This window comes from Carassius auratus, chromosome 34 (genome assembly GCF_003368295.1).
Source record: "Carassius auratus strain Wakin chromosome 34, ASM336829v1, whole genome shotgun sequence".
NCBI lineage: Eukaryota > Metazoa > Chordata > Actinopteri > Cypriniformes > Cyprinidae > Carassius > Carassius auratus.
The window spans coordinates 10,184,570-10,208,415 of record NC_039276.1 but is presented as its reverse complement, the minus strand read 5'-3'; the positions used below and the strand labels follow the sequence as shown (position 1 = coordinate 10,208,415).

General features: G+C 35.5%; 1 protein-coding gene across 4 annotated transcripts in view; it reads right to left on the bottom strand.

The window, feature by feature from the left end:
• Positions 1-23,247, bottom strand: part of LOC113053143 (DNA-binding protein SATB2-like) — a 51,347-nt gene extending 28,100 nt beyond the window's left edge. For 2 of the 4 annotated variants that reach the window (XM_026217912.1, XM_026217915.1), the window contains exons 1-3: positions 14,536-15,190; positions 5,675-5,890; positions 2,069-2,251 (exon numbers count right to left, since the gene is read on the bottom strand). In XM_026217912.1, coding sequence (XP_026073697.1) covers positions 2,069-2,251; positions 5,675-5,846 — 355 coding nt within the window. In that variant the 5' untranslated portion in view covers positions 5,847-5,890; positions 14,536-15,190. Of the gene's footprint in view, positions 1-2,068; positions 2,252-5,674; positions 5,891-14,535; positions 15,191-16,278; positions 16,337-22,268 lie in introns of those variants that run through there. The other 2 variants (XM_026217914.1, XM_026217913.1) reach the window with 2 other exon arrangements.
• Positions 23,248-23,846: the final 599 nt, after the last annotated feature.

Below are 23,846 nucleotides of genomic sequence, written 5' to 3'. Positions count from 1 at the left end.
AAAACGAGAGAAAGAATGCTTATCTAACATTATTTTTGATGAATAACAAGCTGCAGTCACACACAAACACAACCACGCAGCATTTAATTTTAAAAACTACAATCACTACAAAAACGTAGCAGACATTTCATCAGCCTGACTTAAATGATCTTTTAATTAAAGGTTGAAATGTGGCCTTCAATTTTCGCTCTCGGTTTTCTGACAATACTTTCAATAAACTGTAGCACAGTAAACTTTGTTCTAGTCAGACGTACAGAGCATGAACTGTGACTACAAACACTACAGAAAAATAAGCTCAAATAAATGCCAAATGCTCAACCTATGAAGTAAATTGTGATGTCTTTTGTTACCCATGGATCAACATGAAGTAATGACTGTTTTACATTTTCTTCATACTTCACAGAATACAAGTAAACTCTCAATCTACTGGGAGATGACATTCATGTGTACAACAATAAAGTAAAGCATTATATTGCTTCTTTGGCCCACATACTCATAAACATTCTCCATACACACACACACACACACACACACAAAATGGACCCATACTGTGAGAGTACAAAGACCTTAAGCAGACACAAACATGCATTCCCACAAAGTTGGACATACATACACACAAATAAAGTTCACACGCATCTTTTTGTGACGTGAAAATACTGCATTCTTTGCCTCGCCATTTCCTTTGTTCTTGTTTAATGAGATTTTCAGACTGTCTGTTATGCTGAACAAATGTCCTTCCTCCTCAGTGTTCTCAGACACATTATCCCAAAACAGTATATCCTCCTGTCAACATCTCAACAGCCGGACCTCCTCTCTGCACTCCATGGTACTCTAATCGCATTGAACTGTAAAGGGCTTGAGGACTGCATACTGTGCAATACATACTGTACACGGCTTTCCACACTACTGTACACTAATTCAGGAATCCAGTTATATAAGAAATAAATATGATAATTTAGAATTTCATAACACTACAGTAAGTTTCAATTCATTAACATTAATTAATGCATAAAGCAATTAAAGTATCAAAATCTAACAGTGATCAAATGTTTTACAGCATTTACAAATATTGATTCATTTACATATATAGGGGTTTTGAAGTATAAATAAATTATTATGGTTTATGTATTATGAATGAACTTTGTTTTTAAAATGAGTGTCTTTTGTGAAAGATTCACATTTTACTATACTTTTACATTTAAAACATTTAAAAAGAGTACTTATTACGGAAATAATATAGTTTAAAATAATTGAATGTAAAGTTAAAAGAGCTGGAAGTAAAGTTTTCGGATACTCAGTTAAATTTCATTGCAACTTAAATTTAGATTTGACTGATAAAGTAAATTTGTATGTGTAATTTCATAATTACTTCTATTGTCTTTAAAATATGGTTAAAGCGTAGTGCCAAATGTACCAACAAAAATTTATGGTAAACTGCAATATACTTTGATATCATTTATGTTGAATGCAAATTAGTACATTGAAAAAAATATTCATTTTAGATGTAACATCACATAAAACACTGCAAATACAGTAAAACGAAATAAAAATAAAATTATAATACAGTACTTTGCTTTATTATGTTAAATCAACAAGTGTACTTATTTAAAGCTCAACAAAAGATGATTAAAACATGATTTAAAATTTACTTCAAATAAATTTACAGGTTTAAACTTCAAATGATGAAAAAGTGCACTGTTTTCAAAAAATGATGAAAAAGTGTACTTAAGAGTTAAAAGTACACTTAAGTTGTAAAATCAAGTGGCATTTTATTTCCTTGAGATTATTTAAAAATTTATTTGTTGTTTTTTTACAAATTATAATATATAAATTACACCACTACATGCACATTCAGTACAATTAGTCACACTTATTTTTATGTAACATTTGGCTCATCTAAATAGTATATCAAGTAAATGTTAAAATACCTGATATCGTTCTGGTTTGTCAAACTGGAAGAGTGAAGTTCTAGTCATTATGTATTTATTATTGGTTTTACTGTAATTTAAGATAAATTCATTAACTGTTTTGAACAGGCACTCTGAGTCTGGGACAATGTTGAGCTCACCATGTGCCTGGGCTGCAGAACTGTGGGAGTAGCCAAGAGCGAGGAGTGCAGTCTCAACCAGCTGTGTGAAAAGGATGTCTTTCCTGACCAGCACAAACTCTGCATGTTCCTCCCGGCTCTTGCCATCTGATATCATCCCTCCATCCACCTGCTCCACCACACAGAAGACTGGAATCATCAGACCTGCAATAAAGTAGAGAAGTACAGTATAGAAACCATTAGAGAAACAATGGTCAAGAGAGAAGTGCTGAATTACTAAATATATGTTAAAAAGGAAGTCCAGTGACTGAGCTGATGTTCTACGACTCTTTCCACACAATTTTTACAAATATTTTTACAAAACTCTATTTCTAAATAAAGTGTGGCATCATTTTGAATAATCACCATGTATTGTTCACAAGAGAAGTGTTTTCATTAGAAATCATTAATGATTAATGGTTTCATTACTTGCATTTGGATTAAAGTTGGTCAGGGTAATTTGCTTGTCCCAGGTTTCCTAGCTCAATGCAAATACATGAACAAACTGTTCAGATTGTGTATCATACCAACCATCAAACCAGCTACGTTATACTCCATTAAAGCTATCAGTTTTTTTATGGTGCCTCCCTTCACTTTGTCAGGGCAGCTGAGCTGATATCTCCTCAAGTCAACGGACTGCATGCTAACGGCAGGGTCACTTAATTAAATTAGTTGCATGAGCCACCAACGGATATGCAAACCTTTCTGCCTTCAGTGTTTGAGGTTACGGCTCATTGCATTGCAACTTAACACATCATTTTAATAGTGTTGACTTTGTTAACATTTTAGTTAAAAACATTTATGATTAATCCATAAAATATGTTGGCAAGTGATTCAGTGGGTACAGAGTCCTGTCTTTTAATGGGATGTTGAGATGCATAGTCATTCGCGGCTTGTTGAGAAATAGTATGCAGTACCTAATGATCCCTGAAAAACACACCTCCCACCCAAGCTTCCTCTGGTTAATCTAGGCCTAAAATATCCGTTGGTTTTTCAATTTCCCTGAAGTGCTCAAAAGCTTTCTGACTATTAATTAATACACCTTAGAAATTACAGACTGAAAGCATTAGGCAAAATCCCAGTTGTACTAATAAGAGCAGAGCAGTACAAAACTCTCTCCTAATTTATACACACACACTTCCATGCAAATGCATATACATTCACGCACAGCTCCCAGAGCCCCTTGGTTTAATCAGTCAATTCCTATATTTCTATTTCCTTTCCATTAATCACCCTGGCTTCCAGTTCAGAATGCTCTTATGGAGTGAATTACAGGCCAGGGGCTGGTGCCAATTCGAGTAAGTGAATTTCCCCCAACAGGGAAATATAACTGTCAACACACAGCAGCTCCCAGCAGTCTCTCTCTCTTTCTTCCGCTAGCTCCCATGGGCTCATCCCTGTACCCTGTATGAGCACAGCTTCATCATAAGGCAACAGCATGTGTGTGAAGCATGTGTCTGACTCATTTCTGTGTGTGAGTTTTGTGTTTTGATGTAGAGTGAAACGCTCACACTGAGTAAGTAGTTCTGTCTCTTTGATTATCTGTTTTAATGCACATTGCCTGAACACTTTTTTTAGATTTATGCATTAATTTTGAAGTGTTTCATTTAAGGGTTATATAGGCTTGTAAAATTTGTAAGCATATCCGTAGACTATACTGTAACCAGCTTTAAACTGTATATAATTGAAATATACGTAGCAGCAAAGAACATACAGCAAAAAATGCATACATGCATAAGATAAAGTAATAAATCAGCATTATTGTCTTGTTTCTCAGACAGAATAGCTGATAACAGCCTGAAAATAAGATAAATTTACTTGAGAAGCAAAATCTTTATTTAATAATAATAACAATAAGAAGAAGAAGAACAACAAAAGACTTTTCATAAATTATATCTTGAATCAACATGAATAAACTACTGAATGCGTAAAACACAAACTTAATTAAAACTATATTTTCTGAAAACCAGTGTTAGTCTTATGCAAATTTGAGAAGAAATTAATCTTGCTTTAGATACTTAAAAAAAATGCAGGCATGTGTGAGTGATTCTGAGTGAGTCCATGTCTGATATGTGTGTGGCCCACTCTAGTGTTCCATTGAGGTTTGGAGAAGACCGTTTCAAGACAACCTCTGATTAAAACTAACCATTTGGTCCATCTGCCAGGGTACAGGAAGAGAAAGACCTGTTACTTCCCTCTTCTACCTATTCCAGAAAATTATTCTACTTAGATATTCTGTCAAATCAAATGGATTAGAGCAGTTTTGTACAGCAAGTCATACTCACACATACACACAATCACGAACAAACTCACAGAACATGACGTTAAGGTCTTGGCCTCTAAAAATATCTAATCTATATCTGATATGTGGCTTTATGATTGGCTACACAAATTGTTCACTTTCAAGGTGAATGCAGTTTGACCTTGGTGACATTTTGCCCCAATCCATAACATTGTGAAGGATGATAGAATATGACACTTGCTGAGGCTGTGTGTTACTGGACACAGGCTGTGTGTTCCCTATATGATATATGATATTTGAAGCAGTAGCTAACATCAGTATCCTGCAGTATGGTATCCAATATATCTAAAACTATATAAACAACACACACACATATATACTATATGTATAAACGTACATACATACATACTACCGTTGAGAATTTTTCTGTTGGTATGCTATATAATTATTCAATTTAATTATTGAAAGAGGTCTCTAATACTCACCAAGACTGCATTCATTTGATCAAAATACAGCACAACACTAACAAATATTATTACAATTCAAAAAGAGTTTTCTATTTTAATATTTTTCAAAAGTAATTTATTCATGTGAAGGCAAAGCTGAATTTTCATATAATATAAAAAGAGCACCTCTTTTGATTCTTTTAAATGGTAGTAACCATTCGACTTACTTGCACACCTCTCTATTTGCAAGCCAAATAAATAAACTTGTCTAGAAACAAAATATCTGATGATTCTTTTTAGAAAGTTTTGATGCTGAATTTAAAAAGTCCATATCCATGTTATGTGTCAACTACCCATGTGTAAAAACATATTTAAAGCCGTTCAGTAATCACAGCTGTGACCACATCACTGTATGTGGCCATTTTTGGGGTCACTGTAATCAATATGACCTCCCTTCTGACACACACTACTGTTGCGATCAATAACTGGCCAAGATTAATAAATCAGGTCTATATGGCACTTCTTAACTCCCTGAGCTTATAGTGGCCACAACACTCCTGTGAGCAGATTTAAAATGGTGTATGGGATTAAACTGATTTGCATCATGCACTATGGGCTGGCTCTTTTAATGTCAGATAAATTAGATAGAACCAGGCAAACTGCCTAGCTGGATGTTCTGTTTTAATGTTTTATTTTAATGTTTTATTCATTTTTACAATTCTATAATAGTTCTCTCAAAATATTTTTTTTTAAGCAGTGAGGAAGTGGCTAGAATTCAAGCACACTAAGCCACAGTGTGTGGTCTTTCTTCAACATACAACTAATAAAAGAGGAAAAACTTAAGGAATAAAATATAACAAGTGTATATTATACACAAAGACAAAGTTATAAGTGTCTTACCGCAAAGAGGTCTCTGTGGGGCCCCATTGTGGCGACCACGGTGACCTGTGGGACTGCCGTTAAGTTCCACACGACCCATCTTTGGTGGGGGGCCACCAATATCAGGACTGCTGCTCCCCCGTCGCTCAGGGCTCTCCCGTAAGTGAGGGCTCTCTCCTCCGCCACGCTCCATCCCCCTCCACACTAAAGGGCGAACACCAGCCAGAGGATAAGGACCTGAGACACAGAGAACACAGCCAATACAACATTGATGCATGTACTTTTTTCTGAACATCATAAATTGTATATCCAATAACCAAAATATTTGCTTGGTAAATCTGTGTTATACAAAATAAAACCACAACAATGCTTAACATATTAAAAAAATAAATAATAAAATGTTTGCGTCCTCACCATAACCATGATAATTCATCATTTGGTTCCAATAAACCCTATAACGAATCAAATGCTAAAGTTCTTATTAAATTTTTAAAGAACTGAATCTAAATTAAGAATAAACTTTCATGAACATTTCTCTTCAAAGTTTGTTGATCAGGAAACTCACAACTCGAAGGATTCCCTTTTGTTGACTCGAAACACAACTAAAAGAGACAACAACTCAAAGATATCAAACTTTATGTCCTACAGTGAATTGTTTAAGAGGATGCTGGCATCTTATCAGCACCATCAGCAAACAGAAAAGCTGAGTCCCAGTCTCTCGTTCTGCTTCAGCATCTATGGGGAATGTAAACTTATGTGCATGTGTATTTAAATATGAATGTGTAGCCAAAATTACAGACCTTTATGCAAATATATATTAAAGCAAAGATGCTCAAAATCTTTTAATGAATTATTAAGTTACTTTAAGTTTTTCAAATGATATCTGTATGTGCATGCATGCACATATAGTATTTTTGAATGCACATGGATGTCGGCACACATTAATCTGAGCTATGGACCTTTCAGAGGTCTTTGTTTTTCAGCCAAACCTTTAATATTGGTAATGTCCATCAGAGTCAGTGCCAGACTCTATTGGGTCCATGCCAAAAGTTAAAGACTAGGAACATATTGCTTTGATTTGCATATCACTTCCTAAATACAGAGGGATACTGATGGAAAAGATAGATGGATAGATGGATAGACGGATAGACAGACAGACAGACAGATCGATTGATCAATAGATTTCGATGTCCACTCTCTCTGCTGTTCTTCTCATAGTGGTTATGCAGAAAACATCATACTTTCCTTTGGCCCTGACGAGAAAAACATCATGGAACATAAAAAATTCCAAAGAGAATTACAAGCTGGAGCTAAATTTTTTAAAATGAATAATAAATTAAAAACATTAGCCTCTGCGTGATTAAAAACCTAACGTGGGTCCAGAAATCAAGTGTCTGAATTCTTTAGTGTTTAATAAGCGGATGGGAGGAAAAACACTTTAAGGGCATTTGAATGGAAATAAATGTGTTAGTGTGCTACTAAGGGAACAAGAACTGATGATCCACAATGTACTTACCCACACGGAGAGAGAGAAAAAAGATTTACAGAGCCTTTGAGACAGTTTAATAGAGCTCAAGTGCGAACAATACAGTACAACAAAGGATATGCATGCTTATGAAAACACACTCGCATGTATATATATATATATATATATATATATATATATATATATATATATATATATATATATATATATATATATAATTAATACCACCCATTAAACACAGCTTTCCAATTAAAACTGATATTACCCCAGTGTACATGCAGCAATTATTTCTCAGTTCTATAGTTCTGTTCATGTCAAAGTTTTTTAAAATGGCACAAAGTTGGAAAACACTGCACCTCTGTAACAACAGAGGATAAGATCCTAAACTATAACAGATACAACCCACTGCTATGTGTAAAATCACTGTGATCCACTTATGAGGCGAACAGATCTGCTTTTAATTAACAGCTCGTCTATGATGCGGGCTTGCCCATTAGACTTGCAGTCCCAGGGGTAAAATAAAATCTCTTCGCAAAAAGTGTCTTGAAATGTTTCAGACTTGCACTGAGCCAAACGAGAAATATGAAGGATGTAACCACAAATGGACACAATGGCCACTGCACTTGAGTTCATTGGCATCAGTGAGGCTGAAAGCTTTACATCTGTTTGCCTACAATTCGCACTGTAAAGTATTTTATCAGTCTTAGTTCATCTGACACTAATGGGTTGTCTTTGTTCCTTCCTTCACTGGGCTTCACAGGTCCAAACCTGCCTGGTTTTAATGAGTCTTCCGATCCCAATCAAGACCTTGTCTGAATCTCTTCTCTCATCTCTATGCTAATCTCACTCGCTCGCTCTCTCTTTATCTTTCTGATCCTTCTCCACCCCGGCAAATATTTGATGGGGAGATAAAACCAGCTCCAGTTTGTCTGCCCGTCACTCATGTATGGAGATGCCAGTGGCTATGCAAAGATGGCATTGTAAAAGTTTCTTCTGGTCAATACACACCTGCTGTAACAAATCAATACAAGCCTATTGAAGAGGTACACTTATAATTATGATACACTACTTTGGATACTTTTGCAACAGACTATTGCGATTCAAGGTTTTGGAATTCATGGACTCAAATGCAAGGTGGGAGATATTGTGTGATTATGCTGGTAAAAATCTTGTAATTCAGCACCACAAAATCTCATCCAGATTTTGCTGAGCTAATATTCAGACTACTTCATAAAAGCTTTATCGACAGAGAGTGTATTCCTTTATTTCATCAACAGGCTGGAGATAAATGACTAATTTATTTATTTCTAAATTTAAAAAATCCATTAGAAGATTATAAAGCATTTACGGGACAGCTATTAATAAAAGAACTCTGCCACTGTAGTTTCAATCTATAATAACTGTCTCACCCTCATATTGTTTAAAACATGACTTTTGACTTTTTTTGTAGTTGTTTTTTTTTTTTTTTATGTTCCTCTGAAGGAAGAAAGGCATACAAGTTTGGAACATCGGGAAGGTGACAGAGTTTCACTTTTAGGTGAACTATTTCATTTACAGTCATCATAAAAGTGTGATTGGTCCTGTCCTTCCAACTGGTTGGCGTCAGTTAGAAATAGAGATAGATGTCTAATCAGTGCAAGTTATTAAGAATAATCGACAAAGATTATGAAGATCAAAAAAATAATTAAAGCAAGATCTTGATTCAAGATGAAGAAATTGCTTACAGTATGGTGATTAATAGCAGGAAGCACTGTGAAATACAGAAGAGGTTGTAGCATTTAACAGCATAGTACAGCTATTACAAATTTGCTTACATACTACCTGAAAGATACTAAGCACCTTACATTTCAGTGTTAGACCAACAGGTATTCAAAACCAGATACACGGTTCCATTTTTATTTGTAATGCTTGCAGCCACATATTACAAACATAACTAATGACTGTTATGTTTAGGGGTAGATGAGAGAAGCCAGACGAGGGAGTGGAACAGAACTCCGATCCCGTGAGACTCAAATTTCCAAACTACGACGACCACACTCTCTCCTAAGCATGCAATATACGATTTCTGCTAACCTTCCTCTCCCCTCCACATTGCACTCTTTTCTTTGGCAATGAGAGTGGCCGCTGCCAGTTGTACCACACACAGGAAACTGAGGGCAGTAAACGACACTGCTGATCTGACTATCCTCACACTGTCAGTCAGTATACACAGAGAAGAGAACGATATTGAGAGACACTGAGAAAAAAGGGGGAAAAAGGGAAAAGGGAAGCAGAAATGTTGACACAAAGATGACATAAAAAATTAGGTATGGATAATAGTGTTTGGCAGGACAAGAGTATCCAATTTCTTGCTTGTTTCCAACTCAAAGTTTACCCGACAGCAGTTAATAACAACTAATAAGGATAGGCATGCAAATGAGCGATGAGATAAAGCTGTGTGTTGCTCAGAACGTGGTGGTATCATGGTATCTTTGTGTTGACAACATGTTAAGGCGTTAACCTTATTGACCAGGGAATAGGTCTGTGATACTCATTTATTGCAGGGTTATTAAAGCATCGGCTCATTCAGGGTACAGATAAAGCAGGTGAAGATGGTTGAGGGATTCGTATTAAAGGCCCCTCAGTGTCTCACAGGTGTGTGCGTTGGGAAGGGAAGAATAGATAGCAGCTTATCACCCATGAATTTGATGGCAGATCAAACTGTAACCAAGACAGATGATCACAGTGGAAACAAGACAAGCTCGATACTGGGACTTCCTTAGATGTATGTGTAAATATACACATACATATGTGACCCTGGAACACAGAACCAGTTTTATGTTGCACAGGGATGTTTGTAGCAATAGCCAAAAATACATTGCATTTGTCAAAAATACAGATTTTTCTTTTATGCCAAAAATCATTAGGATATTAAGTGGAGATCAGATTTTTTTTTTGTACCCTGAGATTCCAGATATTCAAATAGTTTCTCAAAAATATATTAAATAAATAAATCTCTTACGAATATATGAAATAAAATATACATTTGATATTGAGGCAATTAGACATATACATTAGGAGTAAAGCTATGTTAGATAGAAGTGGAAAAGTGTTCATGTTACGGATTTGAGAAGAATTAAGAAATAGAGTGGCAGCAATGTCGGTGAGTGTGCAAATGTACATGTGCAGAGAATATATAGATTCAGATATGAAGAGAGGGCATGACGAATCTTCCTGAAAGCACGTTTAGTTTGCTAAATAAACATCTTAGACAGTAAAAGATAAAGAGTGAGCAGCAGTTTATTATGTTCTCCCTAAATATCTTGCTCTCTGACTCGCACATACACAAATACGGACAAACACAAAGTGTACACAAACACTCAACGCACAGAAACCACAGAGCAGGCTCACTGCTCTGACACTGCAGGGACCACACATTGACTCACAAAAATCACACACGGTAGACTACACTGCGCAGGGCTATAAAACACACATGAACACACACACAAAGAGAGAGAGAGAGTTGGTGACTGCGGTTTGGATTTAGGTATGTAGTGTTAAATGGTTTGATAATATATACATAAATATATATTGGGGCTAGCTGTCACACAGGGAGGTTGTCAAAAGGAATATATCTCAGTAAGGATTTTAGAGTGAAATCTTTTTTGCAGTGGTTTTGTAAGGTTTTAAACACCTAGTTCAAAGATCTTTTAATATGCACAATAATACCTTACTTGCATATTCAAGCAATAGTATAGGCTAATGACAGATTTTATGTGAAAGCCTGCTGTGTTCTCAGGACTACAAGACTATAATAACAAAATAAAAAATACTAAAAAATAAAAGTTTTCATATTAAAACAAAAGTTAAATTAAAGTTTAAATTAAAGTTATTAAATACAATTTTTGTTGACGAATACAATAACTTGATGTTTTCATAATGTACATTTTACATTTTTTGCTGTTTCGAGAATTATTTATGTTGTATTTTGGTTTTACTGTTCGAATTTTACAAAAAATTAACTGATAGTTAAACTAAAAGGTTAGCTGACAGGGTGCTTAATATCAGCTTTAACTAACAACTTAGCCACATATAACTGTGAAATGAACTGCATGAACGGTATCTTTCCATGGGCAATAGCGATTCTTAACTTACTATGATATATAAATCTTCTCTGAGAAAAAAAATTACAGAGGAGAAAAAAAAGTTATTTATTTAAAATAATAATAGCGCTTAAAAAAAAGGCTAATTCAGTTGTCACCAAAATCGAAGGAATCGCGATCAAATGCAAGTTAGCAGGCCTTGACGAGATATTTGCGGCGAATTCATGTTAGGCCTATTCTATTAAACGAATATGTTTGGTCCAGAGAGATGCTCGACCGGTACAGTGTTCCAATTCTGCTAAGATACACAATAATAAAACAGATATGACACAAACATGTTAACTTAACTAATGTACATCTGTGAATCACTGTGAGGCACCCATGGGCCAGCTTAACCTTTCAGCGACTAGACTATATTCCAGCGGAAGAATGACGTTTCAAAACTTTGCATAATGCTTTACTGAATTGTCTTGAAATATCAGTAGACTATTACAAAGACACCTTTTTATAAAAACAATAAGGCAATGCCATATTGTAAATATAGGCTCAAGCAGTTGGTCAAATGTCAAATGCTTTATTTATTTATTTATTTATTGACACTTCTAGGCACCTTGAAACTTCCATACAGATATAACGACACGTGTCTTATTTATTAAGCAAATTAATTAACAGGTATTGTAAGTATAGGCTAAAGTAAAAAAATATCTGGCGCTGAACTCTCCGTGAAGTCCCTGCAGGTATAGGGCTGGAGAAAACATGCCGTGAATAAATGCTGGATTTGATCCATTGTGATTGGCTCCACAAAGCGCGAGATCCTCAGAGGCTTTCATCTATTGCAAAATTACTGAGACGTATAGAGCCTCCCTGTTACGGAGACTAACTAACGTTTAGTTTTTCCTTTTGGTCCTGGTTAAGAAAACGTCTCCGCTGGCTATGGGGGCCAAGTTTGTGCAAATGAATAATGGATACATCAATGTAACTTTAAAAAGAAACAGAATGATCTCTACTGCTGATGGCAGCTATATAGCAACCATGCCTCCCTCTTGCACAGGAATGATTTTGTGAGTGACTCTTCAAATACATTGCTGTAAAGTTTTAAAGTGATGCATAACTCGGAGTTTGAACTGACAGGGGAAAAAAATATCGCATGTAATATAATAACAAATCATGTGCACTCTGCATGTGTTTTTTATTTATATATTTTTTTATTTAGCTATTTACTTCACAGTCCAGAGTCTTATAAGAGTAGGCTACAACTTTCTTCTGGATTGTGTTTCCATTTCGATGTAATGTGTATGGTTTTCGACAACAGAAGGATAGCGATTTCATTACCTTTTTTTTCTTCTTCTTCTTCTTTTTTTTTTTGGCTTCTAGCAAAGACGATTTAGTTAACTTCCATCATCTTCATATTAAAGAGAAATTCACGGGCTCTGAAAGGAAAAGTGCTCACTCGCTTTCACTTCACAGATTTGTACTCTTAAAGAGGAATATTGTGATTTCTGACATAAGATCTCGGACTTCTTAACGAGCAGTCTACTTCTGCGCCCAAATAATTCAGACTACCTGCTACTGAAGCAGACGCAGGTCACAGGTTTCCTCACATTGCCATTAAAACTAAAGAAATAAAAATATATCCCGAAACTGTCAGATGGTAATAAAAATGCATAGACTTGTTGTTGTGTTATTCTGATTTACTCTGTGGTGCATGTCTAATCGTGTTCGATTTTACACCTAAATTACTGTTTTATAGAGTTTGCAGATTTGCTTTTAAAAACACCTCAATGTAATTGTGTAATGTAATAATATAATTTAATCGAATTTAATTTGATCGAAAGAGTGTATCGGTAATCTTCGTTGAATAAAACAATCATAATATCATGTCCGATCTTTTGCTTCAGGTTCCCCTATAATAAAGGATGTTTCTCCTCATAAAATACATAAATATATAAATGAAAACTAAAGTAGCAGTTGTTTAAAAACGTGGGGTAGCTAAAAAACAGGAAGTACGGGGTTTTACAATACATAAACCATCAGCGAGATATTGTTTAGCTACTTTTAATGTATGCCACCACATTTGACAACCTTCTTAAACAACAGAAAAATATTGTTAAACGGTAAAAAACGTTTTACGGGTAAATAAACCATGATCGTCAGTTTCTTAAGGCTGAAAATGATTTAACACATTGCACAGAATAATAGCTTTGTTTTTGTTTTGGTATTCTTTCATTTATTTTACAAAATAATACAACAAGCATAACGTTTTCGAAATCAAGTCTCAGATTCCTCTCTTTGACTTAGAAAAGAAAAAAATAGGCTTTCAATAAATAAGTAAATAATAAAATAAAATAACGTATGAAAATGGCAATCACACACACACACACACACATAACGTGAGGGCGTTGAGACTACAGAAATAAAAGTCAAACACGTGTGAAGCTAAACTCGAGGCCTAACCTTATTGCGGATGGAGTAAAAACAGCATTTCCGCTCAAAAATGCTTTAAGATGGTCAAATAACTTTACATAATTTATTTGTAAAAATATAAATATAAAAACTTAAAATATTTTTAAACAAGTTCCACATCAAGGGTTTTACTGAAACACACTCGTCAGTAAAGAGTAATAATGTATTACAGAATCTCGACATGTGTATTAAATTAATTGTTTAGCTGTAATTGAATATCAACCATGTTATACTCTTCAAAGAAAAAGCATTATTAACATTTCCACCAGATCGAAAGTACACAAGGTGCATGACTCTTGTGCTCTTGTTTGAACTTTTCTGAGTTTTGTAATAATTAAAGCTAATTGCACGAAGCTATTATTCGTGTATTGCAATTATATTTGGAATTAAACTTAAATAAACATCTTAAATTAGTATTATTATTGATCTCTTTCATAAAAACATTAATATAGTGAATATCTAAACGAAGTCTCCCCCTCATCCGCTGCATTCTGCATTTTACTTTTTCAACGTCAGTCACTATCAAATATTTTAATCTTTCACCGACATAGCTTACTCATTAAAAAAAAGAAAAAGAAAGAAATAAAAGATTTGCACGTGTCTTGGAGAAGCACGCTTTAAGTGGGAATATGTAAAACTTCCATGGCCTTCTAAACTGCTTAATGGGCCTATATATTTTTCTTTATAAAGGCCTCAACGAATATTCAAACATATCATTTATGTTTAACTGTATTCAGAAGGGTTAGCTCGATTTTAAAGCCTACTTAGTTCCCCAACAGTTGTTACAGTAGCAGTAATGTATATGAAGTATCTGATGAAAGAAGACGAAAGTTATGTTCTGTTGGACTTACTGCTTATGGCGTGTCGGTACCTCGGTTGGCCGTTGAGAGGGCTCTGTCCATTGATTAAAAGTATTGAATCCAGGGCTGGGCTTCTCGCTGCCTCGGAGGAGGTCTAAATACGGTCGGGTTCGGTGTTGGACACTTGGGCTCCGTGCTCTGCGCGCTGTGTCTGAGCTGCTGGAACTGAGAGACTCCGAGCTGAGGGGTACAGGTAGCAGGAGATAGACAGCATGAAGAGGGAGAGAGAGAGAGCGCGCGCGAGGGAAAAACAGAGAGAAGACAGTGCACGAGACTCAACACAGCACAGAGATCCGAGAAGTTCCGAGAAGCGATCTCTCCGAAAGTAGCAACAGAATCTTGTCACCGTTTACCGCGAGTTTGAGTCACGAGTGTCCGTGGCAGAACTGAAAACCTCAGCAGCGGGCGCAAAAAAAGAGCATCAAAATCTAAAAACGTCCATCTATGTTGCTGCATGCACATAAATAGAAACCAAGCTAAAACAGACGTCAAGAATCGGTTTTGTGCGATGCGGACGTCACCTATTAAAGTGGCGCAAAATCTCAAGAGCAACAATGTGAGTGTGTCACTTTCAATCTCTCCCTTGCGCGGCGCACGGACTGACGGAGAGCCGAGAGAGGAGTGGGAGGGGAGGAGGACTGGAGAGCAAACGTGGAAGTGTGACAGGGAGGGACGGAGGGGGGAGGGAGGGACGGGGCTGTCCAAGGTAGGTAATTAATTCATTCCATGTATAAGTTATCAATAAAACAGCTTAGTTGAACTTATGTTTAGCTTCTAAGTTTGACTTCGGTTTTAATAATTAGGCCGTTTAATTATTTTGGTGCCGCCTTTGTTGACATCAGTTATAAAAGGCTATTAGTTCAACCATTTGCTTGCATTTGAGAAACCGTTTCTGATCAATTGCACACCGGTTTCTGTTTTCAGTGCATTTTACGCGATATGAATGAATCGATGTCTTGTACATTTTCACTTGTTAAACCAAACGAAATGGCACAGAAATGATGACTGATCTGCTCGACAGACGTTAAACAGTGATATGGACATAGGCTACAGTAAAAAATAGCCTGCAACGTGAAATCTTGCGGGGGGAAAGCTACACATGTGGATTTGTGGGTTAATGTTCAAACGGATAGGCTAATGGAAAAACCTTGTTTTGGATGAGGCACTTTCACGTAAACACCTACTACTTAAAATGCAACTAATTTAGTTTCTGTGTCGATGGCGGAGTTGTTACTGTTTTAACGGAATCACCTTATAATGGCTGATTTCTCTATCATAGCACACTGGAAGTGAGAGACTCACATTTGGTGGTCCTGAGTCGGGAAGACAACTCAAAACAGCACTAATGACACCACCTCAACAAGCCGTGAGCTATAAAGACCGAAAATCGTCCAGACTGTGAAGCGGTTTGTGATGTGCACTCTGCGCAGCGGTGGTGTGAGCATGGTGCATGTCGAAGCCCAATGTTTTAGGGTCTCTCTGTCTTTATATGCTCTCAAAACTTTCATATCACAATACAAGCTATCAAAGTTAAACCTGAAAACTTGTTCTCTGGAATATAGTGCCTAAAAATATCCTTCTTCAACCGTTTGCTCATTTCTACAACTATGACCTCAGTTTCGTAGTCTTTATCTCAGAGCTAGCCACAAATAAGCTGCATCACATGAATATTAAAATTCATGCAGACATTCAGCTTTACAGGAAGCATTCATATGTCTGTACAAAAAAACTTACCTTTGTGATGGTTTAATGAGACCTCAATAACTGCACAATGGTGTGCGCAGTTGGCTGCTCTGCTGCTTTGAGACACACGGGGGTGTGAGCGAACACTTCAACCTCATTCGTCACTAATATAATACCAGATAATGATCACGATGATGGTGTTGCAGTGTTGCGTGACAGGTAAAAGGCAAAATGGAATTGCATTGCTAACACGGACTAAATAATGCAGTCGACCAATATATATTATGTAGCCTAGAACTTGAAATTATCTTGTCTGCTGGTCAGAATGAAGCTACACGAAACCTAATCAAATATTAGTTGGATGGACTTCTTAACTGTGATCCTTGCAGAATTTGACAGGACGCAGTCATGAATAAAATATGAAGCATTGCATGATGCCTGTTCATCTCATGTAAACTTGAATAGGTGAGTGCAATTGTTCCTATTTTAATGTATAGTGACAAACGAGTTAGTGTTCACTGACAGAATGAAAACATACATGAATGTTACCATCAGCTAAAGTTTAGCTTGTTTCAGCAACATGCTCCGTTCCTTTCAGAACTCCACTAACTAAATGGAACATTTATGTTTGAATATACGAATATTTTGTTAGATGACAGGTCTTTATATTACATGGGAAAACATTACCTAATATTTATTACTATTGTCATATTATTATTATTGTGATTATTGTTGTTGCTCTGTGATTGACAATGTTTCGTTCGTTTTTATGAAAAACTGCACATTTTAAGACTTTGGAATTTTCAAGAGACGAACAAAGATCCAATCAAAATTAATAACAAAATTAAAACCTAAATATTTGGCTGAATACTTGAATCCAAAATGATCAGATCGTTGATAGTTTTTTTAATTTCATCAATAAAAATAATAAACATCTTATAGTCTACCCTGAGATCAAAGAACGCGCGCTTTTTTTGTTAATATAGTTTCTTATGGTATACGAATGTAGAGTGAAACCGCTGACTGTAATCCGTAAATAAGACTTCTATGAGAAATGTAATATTTTATCGCCTGGTCCACGTAACTGCTGATTTACAGTTAGTAAATAAAATATATAATTTACCCCAATGAATAGATAGACATATAGCTTACGTATGTTTAGCCTATATGTATGCATTGCATTACATTGGTTAAAAATAAGATATAAATAATTAACCAAAATCAATTATGCTATCTTTGTTTTATATAAATATTACAGAAACCGTAATAATTGCTATGAATAACAATCTTTAACCAAGTGTGAATGAACATTACTAATAACATTACTGTGGTGTATTGATTTGAAATTCTTGCACGCAAAAACCTGGTGTCTCGAGCACATCTAAATTATTGAGTTCTGGTTTTGAAAACCTTTTCTGAGCATCTTTCTTACGGTTCCCACGAGCTCTCCTTTTTCCATTTCTGGGGATCTAAAATTAGCTGACTAGTAAGTCAAAACAACATTCAAGCACAAAGAGTCAAACCGTGAAACAATTAAAAATATATATGCCGGAGACTTCAGAAATACGAAAACTATTCTGTTTGAGAAAACTAATAAATGAAAAGATGTAATTTCCTCGACGAATTTGTAAAACAAGACAACAATTACGTGGCAGTTTGCATCGCGGGGCGCTACCGTCTCAAAGTAAACCAAACTCAAATTTACTGAATCCACGTTCGATCAAAGATTCAACAATATATATATATTTTTAAATATGGGGTAACTAATGAGAAATGTCTGATACCATTTTCGTCCTAATTACGTCCCAGAAACGTAATTAAATAACGACTGAGGAAGCCCTACATTATACAAAGGTTTATGGCTAGTTTATGCAGATCGACAGTGAAAGTCTCATCTAAAATCAATGATGACAATAACTAGAACAGTTTTAAAAACAAAGTATATAATAGGCTACTAAACCTATCTGGAGCAGTCACTGTGTATAAAAATATGAATGTATCTAAAGGATTTAAACTTCACCTAACAAAAGCTAAGAGCATAATCTCGAATCACTCAAATTTTAGTCGTTTTGTATAAGTTATGTCTGTGTTGAAAAGGTGATAGTGCCTTTAGGTCATTGCTGATTACTCTGACTGGTCTTTGAGGAGTAAATGTGGAACTAGCATCGTCTAGTGGCCAGAAACAAACCTACACCTCTAATTATCGTGATTCCAGATGGAAGTTTTGAATTGTAGCCTATTGTATGGAGTGTGATAGTTTATGCTTATGTACAGGGTTGAGGTGAAGTGGAGGTGGTGGGAGATTCAAGTAATAAATGAATACTAAATTTTTACAGCTACTAAATTTACCCACAAACGGATAATCTGCAAAATTTACAAGGAAACTGAACTACCGTATTCTTGAAAGGTGACGATGATCAATCATATGGAAGAAAGAACACACATTTTGTTAACATAACGTTTACACATTTTACTAAATTATTTTTGTAAACGAATGTTATGATTTTATGAAGTTCCTGAGCATTTGCTCGACCCATATACAGTTTCTGATCAATTGTTTTCAGATAATATAAAGAGTAAATAATAAGTCAATAGTAGAGACAATCAGAAAAAAAAATATATTCTCATTCTATTATGTTCGCTACAAAGTTTCTGTAATACATATTAATTCTGTGTGTAAAACAATAGGCTGATTGTGTTCAACCAACTGTACTATTTACATTAAACATTGCACTATTAAAGCAGATTTTATCCGTTAATATTCCACATTTATTCCTCATTAATAGTCTGTTACTACTACTACTATAGTATTAATAATAATAACAATAGTCTAATATTTATTCAAGTAGCCTATCCTATTCTCAGAACAGTAAAGACGTAAATGGTCTTTCCTTTCAGCGTATAACAAGACTACACAATTTATGAAAGATGAATAAACTGATGCATGTCGATTATTGCAAAGCCAATGTGCATTACTTCCGGGAATCGTTACATCAGATTTGCAATGATAATCTGCAGTCTGTGCATGCCACGTGACAGGCCTGAATTAAGGTATAACTTTGTCTGTTTCATTGTATATTGCATAATGGCAGTCACAAGTACAGACAGTAAGCCCTTTCATTAATATGTTGTTAAGCACTGTTATTTATAAAAGTCTGTCTTGCCAAATAAATATTTCATATTCAATAATATTTGATAATCTAAAATTCTGAAATAATTTGGCCTAATTAGGTCTCTAAATGCTCTCATAACGTGCAATATATTGATTTGGGAAATAGGAGTTAGTCCAATCGTAAAAGATCCGACATAAGTTGAAATGATTTTAAAAATGTGATTTCTAAAGTTACGCAGCAATCACAAACAATAAATTACAAAGGAAGCCATCACTAAAAATATAACCCCCCCCCCCCCCCCAACACACACGCACACTTATTCTAAATCTAAATCTTTAATTGGTTTCTTATTGTTATATTAGGCCTACGAAAACTAATCGTTATTTTATTAATATTGCTATATTATTAGAGGCAATGGTAGGTTACGTAAAAAAAAATACGAAATAGAATTTGTTTAAAAAAAAAAAAAAAAAAAAAAAAAGAAACACGCCCCAAATAAATGTTAAGCCCATTTGTTTTTGTAAACGAAACACTTAATAGAAGGGGCACTACTTTAACTCAGAGGTCACGATTCCCCCCGTATTTTCTCATTCTAATGCTTGGACTGAAGACCATCTTGTCTGCATATTTCACAAGATTTTAGAACAAATTTCCGTAGTGGTAATATGCTATTATTATTATTATTATTATTATTATTATTATTATTATTATTATTATTATTATTATTATTAAAAGTGCAAAAAGTATCAGGAGAGGTTCTTATGGTGAAAAAACTGGATCGCCTTTTTTAAAGAACCTCTCCTGATACTTTTTGCACTTTTAATAACAATAACTATAACTATATACATATATATAACAGTATGTGTTCTGCAAATCATATAATTTTTCACGAGAACGTTTAGCACGGAAGAAGCCTACATATGAAATAACTGAGTGGAACTAGGATGAAATGTTCTTTAAAAAAAAAAAAAAAAAAAAAAAAAAACCTTCTCAGCCAAGACTCCACAAAACACCCTTAAAAAGTAAAAAATAGCTACAGATTCTGCAGGTCCTCGCATTAGTGTTTACCTGTGATGAAATCCGCCTGACCTGAGACATTCACGCAGGGCTTTGGAAAGCACGCGCGAGTTGTTAAGCTTGAGCACTCTGCACTATGTCAATGGGCAAAAGTATTTGACAGTTGGAATGATCTGTAAATACTTCATTAGACTGTGTACGAGCCCCCCTTGTGCCTCATGGTCCAGTTCTGGTAAGATTTACAAATGATAACATAAACAGAGTAAAAAGAAATTGATCCCGCGTTTGAAAACGGAGGAGGGGCCCTTAAGAATGTGATCTGCCCCCTTAACATGAAAAACAGGGCGTCTGTTGGGCAAGATGAGATTTTGACCGACCACATAACTCGCACAGTGCTGTTAATGATTTTATTTTATTTTATTTTATTCATTTAATTTAAGTTCAGCTGATATGGAACCTCGTCAAGGGACGTCGCAGGTCTGAAGGTAAGAAGCACAGCACAATTATTAGAAAAGGCAAGGGGATATCAAGAGCTGTGCAATTTGAATGTTTTGTGAACCCTTGCTCAAAATGGATATATATATATATATATATATATATATATATATATATATATATATATATATATATATATATATATATATATATATGTATGTATGAAGTAGAGCTTAAATAATGTTGCTTTTTTTAAAGTACGATAAACGTCACGTGGGTACAAATATTTAAATTATGCATGTTTTGTAAAATAATATTAGCGAGTAATCATTGTTTCGAATTTTATAAACACTTTGATGCTGACGCCGTTTGTCATGCCACTAAACTAAACAGGGACTGCAGATGAAAACTAAGCTGTATGGTATAAATCTGCCACATTTACATAATGGACACGTGCTCAATACATGTACATTCTCCCTTTAAAAATAAAATAAAAAACCATAAAGATAATAAATAAGTTAAAAAAAATTATTGTGAAATATATTTATTAAAATTACATTTAAACTGAAAAATTTACAAATTATATTAGTAACTAGCCAAAGCTTTTCAAGCAATAATCACATGTATGACCATCCTTATAATGAACTTTATTTTGCAGTTTTACTGACAAAACACATTTATTTATTTATTTGATTTTAAATTTATGTTACAAAGGCTTAATCAATGCAACATTTTCTATGGTATACTTTGCTAATAGAGATATCCGTTCTGTATGAGTTTGTATGCGAATGAATGAATGAATGAATAAATTAATACATTTGAACAGCAACTTGTGCCTATAAAAATGTAATCAATATTTGAAGCAGCTTAAAACTGAACCCACCGAATTCTACCTGGTTTAGCCATGATCTTGTTTCACTGGCTAATCCTTTTCCCTCCCTGACAGTATCCTTTAAATCCTAACAATTCAACCTAAATCATCTTAAGACAAGTGGATCATTTCATCACTAGCAAAACCACAGGTAACAGGAGAACAGGCAAGCCAGTAGATGTCTAGACAAAGAATCAACATTTACATAGACACATTCACAACACTCAAGGAGAGTGGGCTCTTATCAAAGGTTCGTCTCAGGGACTTAGGTGATGGAAAGGACGGATGGGAGTAGTTTACAGCTACTGGTGCTGATGCCATTTGTGTCGTCACCAATGCAGTAGGGACCAAAGTCCACTTTCTAATAGTGACCAGGACAATAAACAAATTCCTAAGAATGAGGCCCACAACCAATCAAACATCTCAAACACACCTTTGAGTACACAAAAATACACCACTGCAGCAATCAGTAAAACCCATTTGTAAATTTGGGCTTTTCAATTAATGCAATGGTGAATGGTCCGAAAAACATTTAACCAGATATCCGTAGACAAGTTTCTGAACTGATAGATGTCAAATTAAATGATCTTACCCTTTTTACTCACCGCTTGTTCAAGCAGAATGTAAAGGAAGATGACTCTTCATCCGGACATCTGGTTTTTCTAACTCTCACAGCCTTCACTGACAGCAGTTTGGCGGAAGAACAGCCTAGTCAATCAGTGAAAGCAAGCGGCCTGCACAAGTTTGGTTTCACAACTGGGCGGAACTATGACACTAAGTGTGAATCATTTACTGCTACTCACCAATGAAGGACCGTGCCATTGCCAGCTATGTCTTTGATTGGCTTGTCGTCTGTCAAAGAGTCTGATTTACAGTTTGCTTTCGGTAGCAAACTGATGTTTTATTCTTGACGAACGTCAGTACAACTAAGGGTTAAGCCAAAGGAGGTTTAAACTCAGACAAACAGGGTTTTTTTTTTTTTGTGGAACACGACCGCCGTGTGAGCTGATGTGTTTGTTAAAGTAGGGAGGGTTATAGCAATAGAGTAGTGTTACACATCACTGATCCACCTTCTCAGTTCTGAATCGTGAAGTCTGAGTCTGTGAAGTTTCCCAAAGCTGGAATATATTTGTGTGTTTCTGATGCACTAAACCACTGAGTGAAAGGACAGAGAAAATACAAAGAAAGCGAGAGAGAGAGAGAGAGAGAGAGAGAGAGAGAAATGGGGACTGGAGCCAGGTCATATTACTCTTACTTATTAAAACCTCAATCAGGTCTGAGAGCTCTGGACTAGAGCAGTCTGTCAGACTCGGCTCAGAGCAGTACCACAGAATTTGATCCTCCTCTTTCTCTGTGACATGTTTGTAGGCTACATTTCAGTTCATTTACAATTATGACTCAGTGGCATGCACAAGAGACATGTTTTAATGCAAAGTATCACAGATTTGAAGAAAACAGCTACAGTATTTGGCTGCAAACCACACAGTATCCTTCATTTTGCATTACTCTAGAAAGTCTAAAATGGATATTTAGCATTAGTCAAGGTTTAGTTACTAAAGAGACCTTTCCCACCACTGTTCTAAAACAGTAATTTAATATTAAAAGTTGAAAAAGAATGTTTTAGTGTTTGCATCAAATCAACAAATAATGAGATTATATATCTATCTCTCTCTCTCTCTCTCTCTCTCTATATATATATATATATATATATATATATATATATATTAAAAACTAATAAAACAATAAATATAAAAACTTTCTTGTGTGTTTCTGTTTCTTTCCTCTTCATCTTTTTTGGGTCTCTTTGAAGCCATTCCTTTGATAACAATCTATGTAGTGTTGGGCAAGGGCTGTGAGGTCAGGGGTCGCACTGGTTCTGTGATCCTGTGTTTGTTATTGCTATGCTGCCCTTGGCCAGGTTAACACAGCGCCATCATCTCAGACATCTCACTGCGCGCTATGGAGGGGGAAGGTGGAGGTCACCCTCTTAAATGTGTTGATTGGACCTGGGGTGGCTAATCTAAAGTGGTGAAATGTTATCCCACTAAAGAGGGGGTAATGACATTTCAAAGCACACTTACCACCATTGCGCCCGCTTACCTTGTCAGAAAGACTGCTCGCCAAGTCTTTGCACTGTTGAACTGGATAAGTGACAGCTGGAGGTAGCTCTCACACTTCAGTGG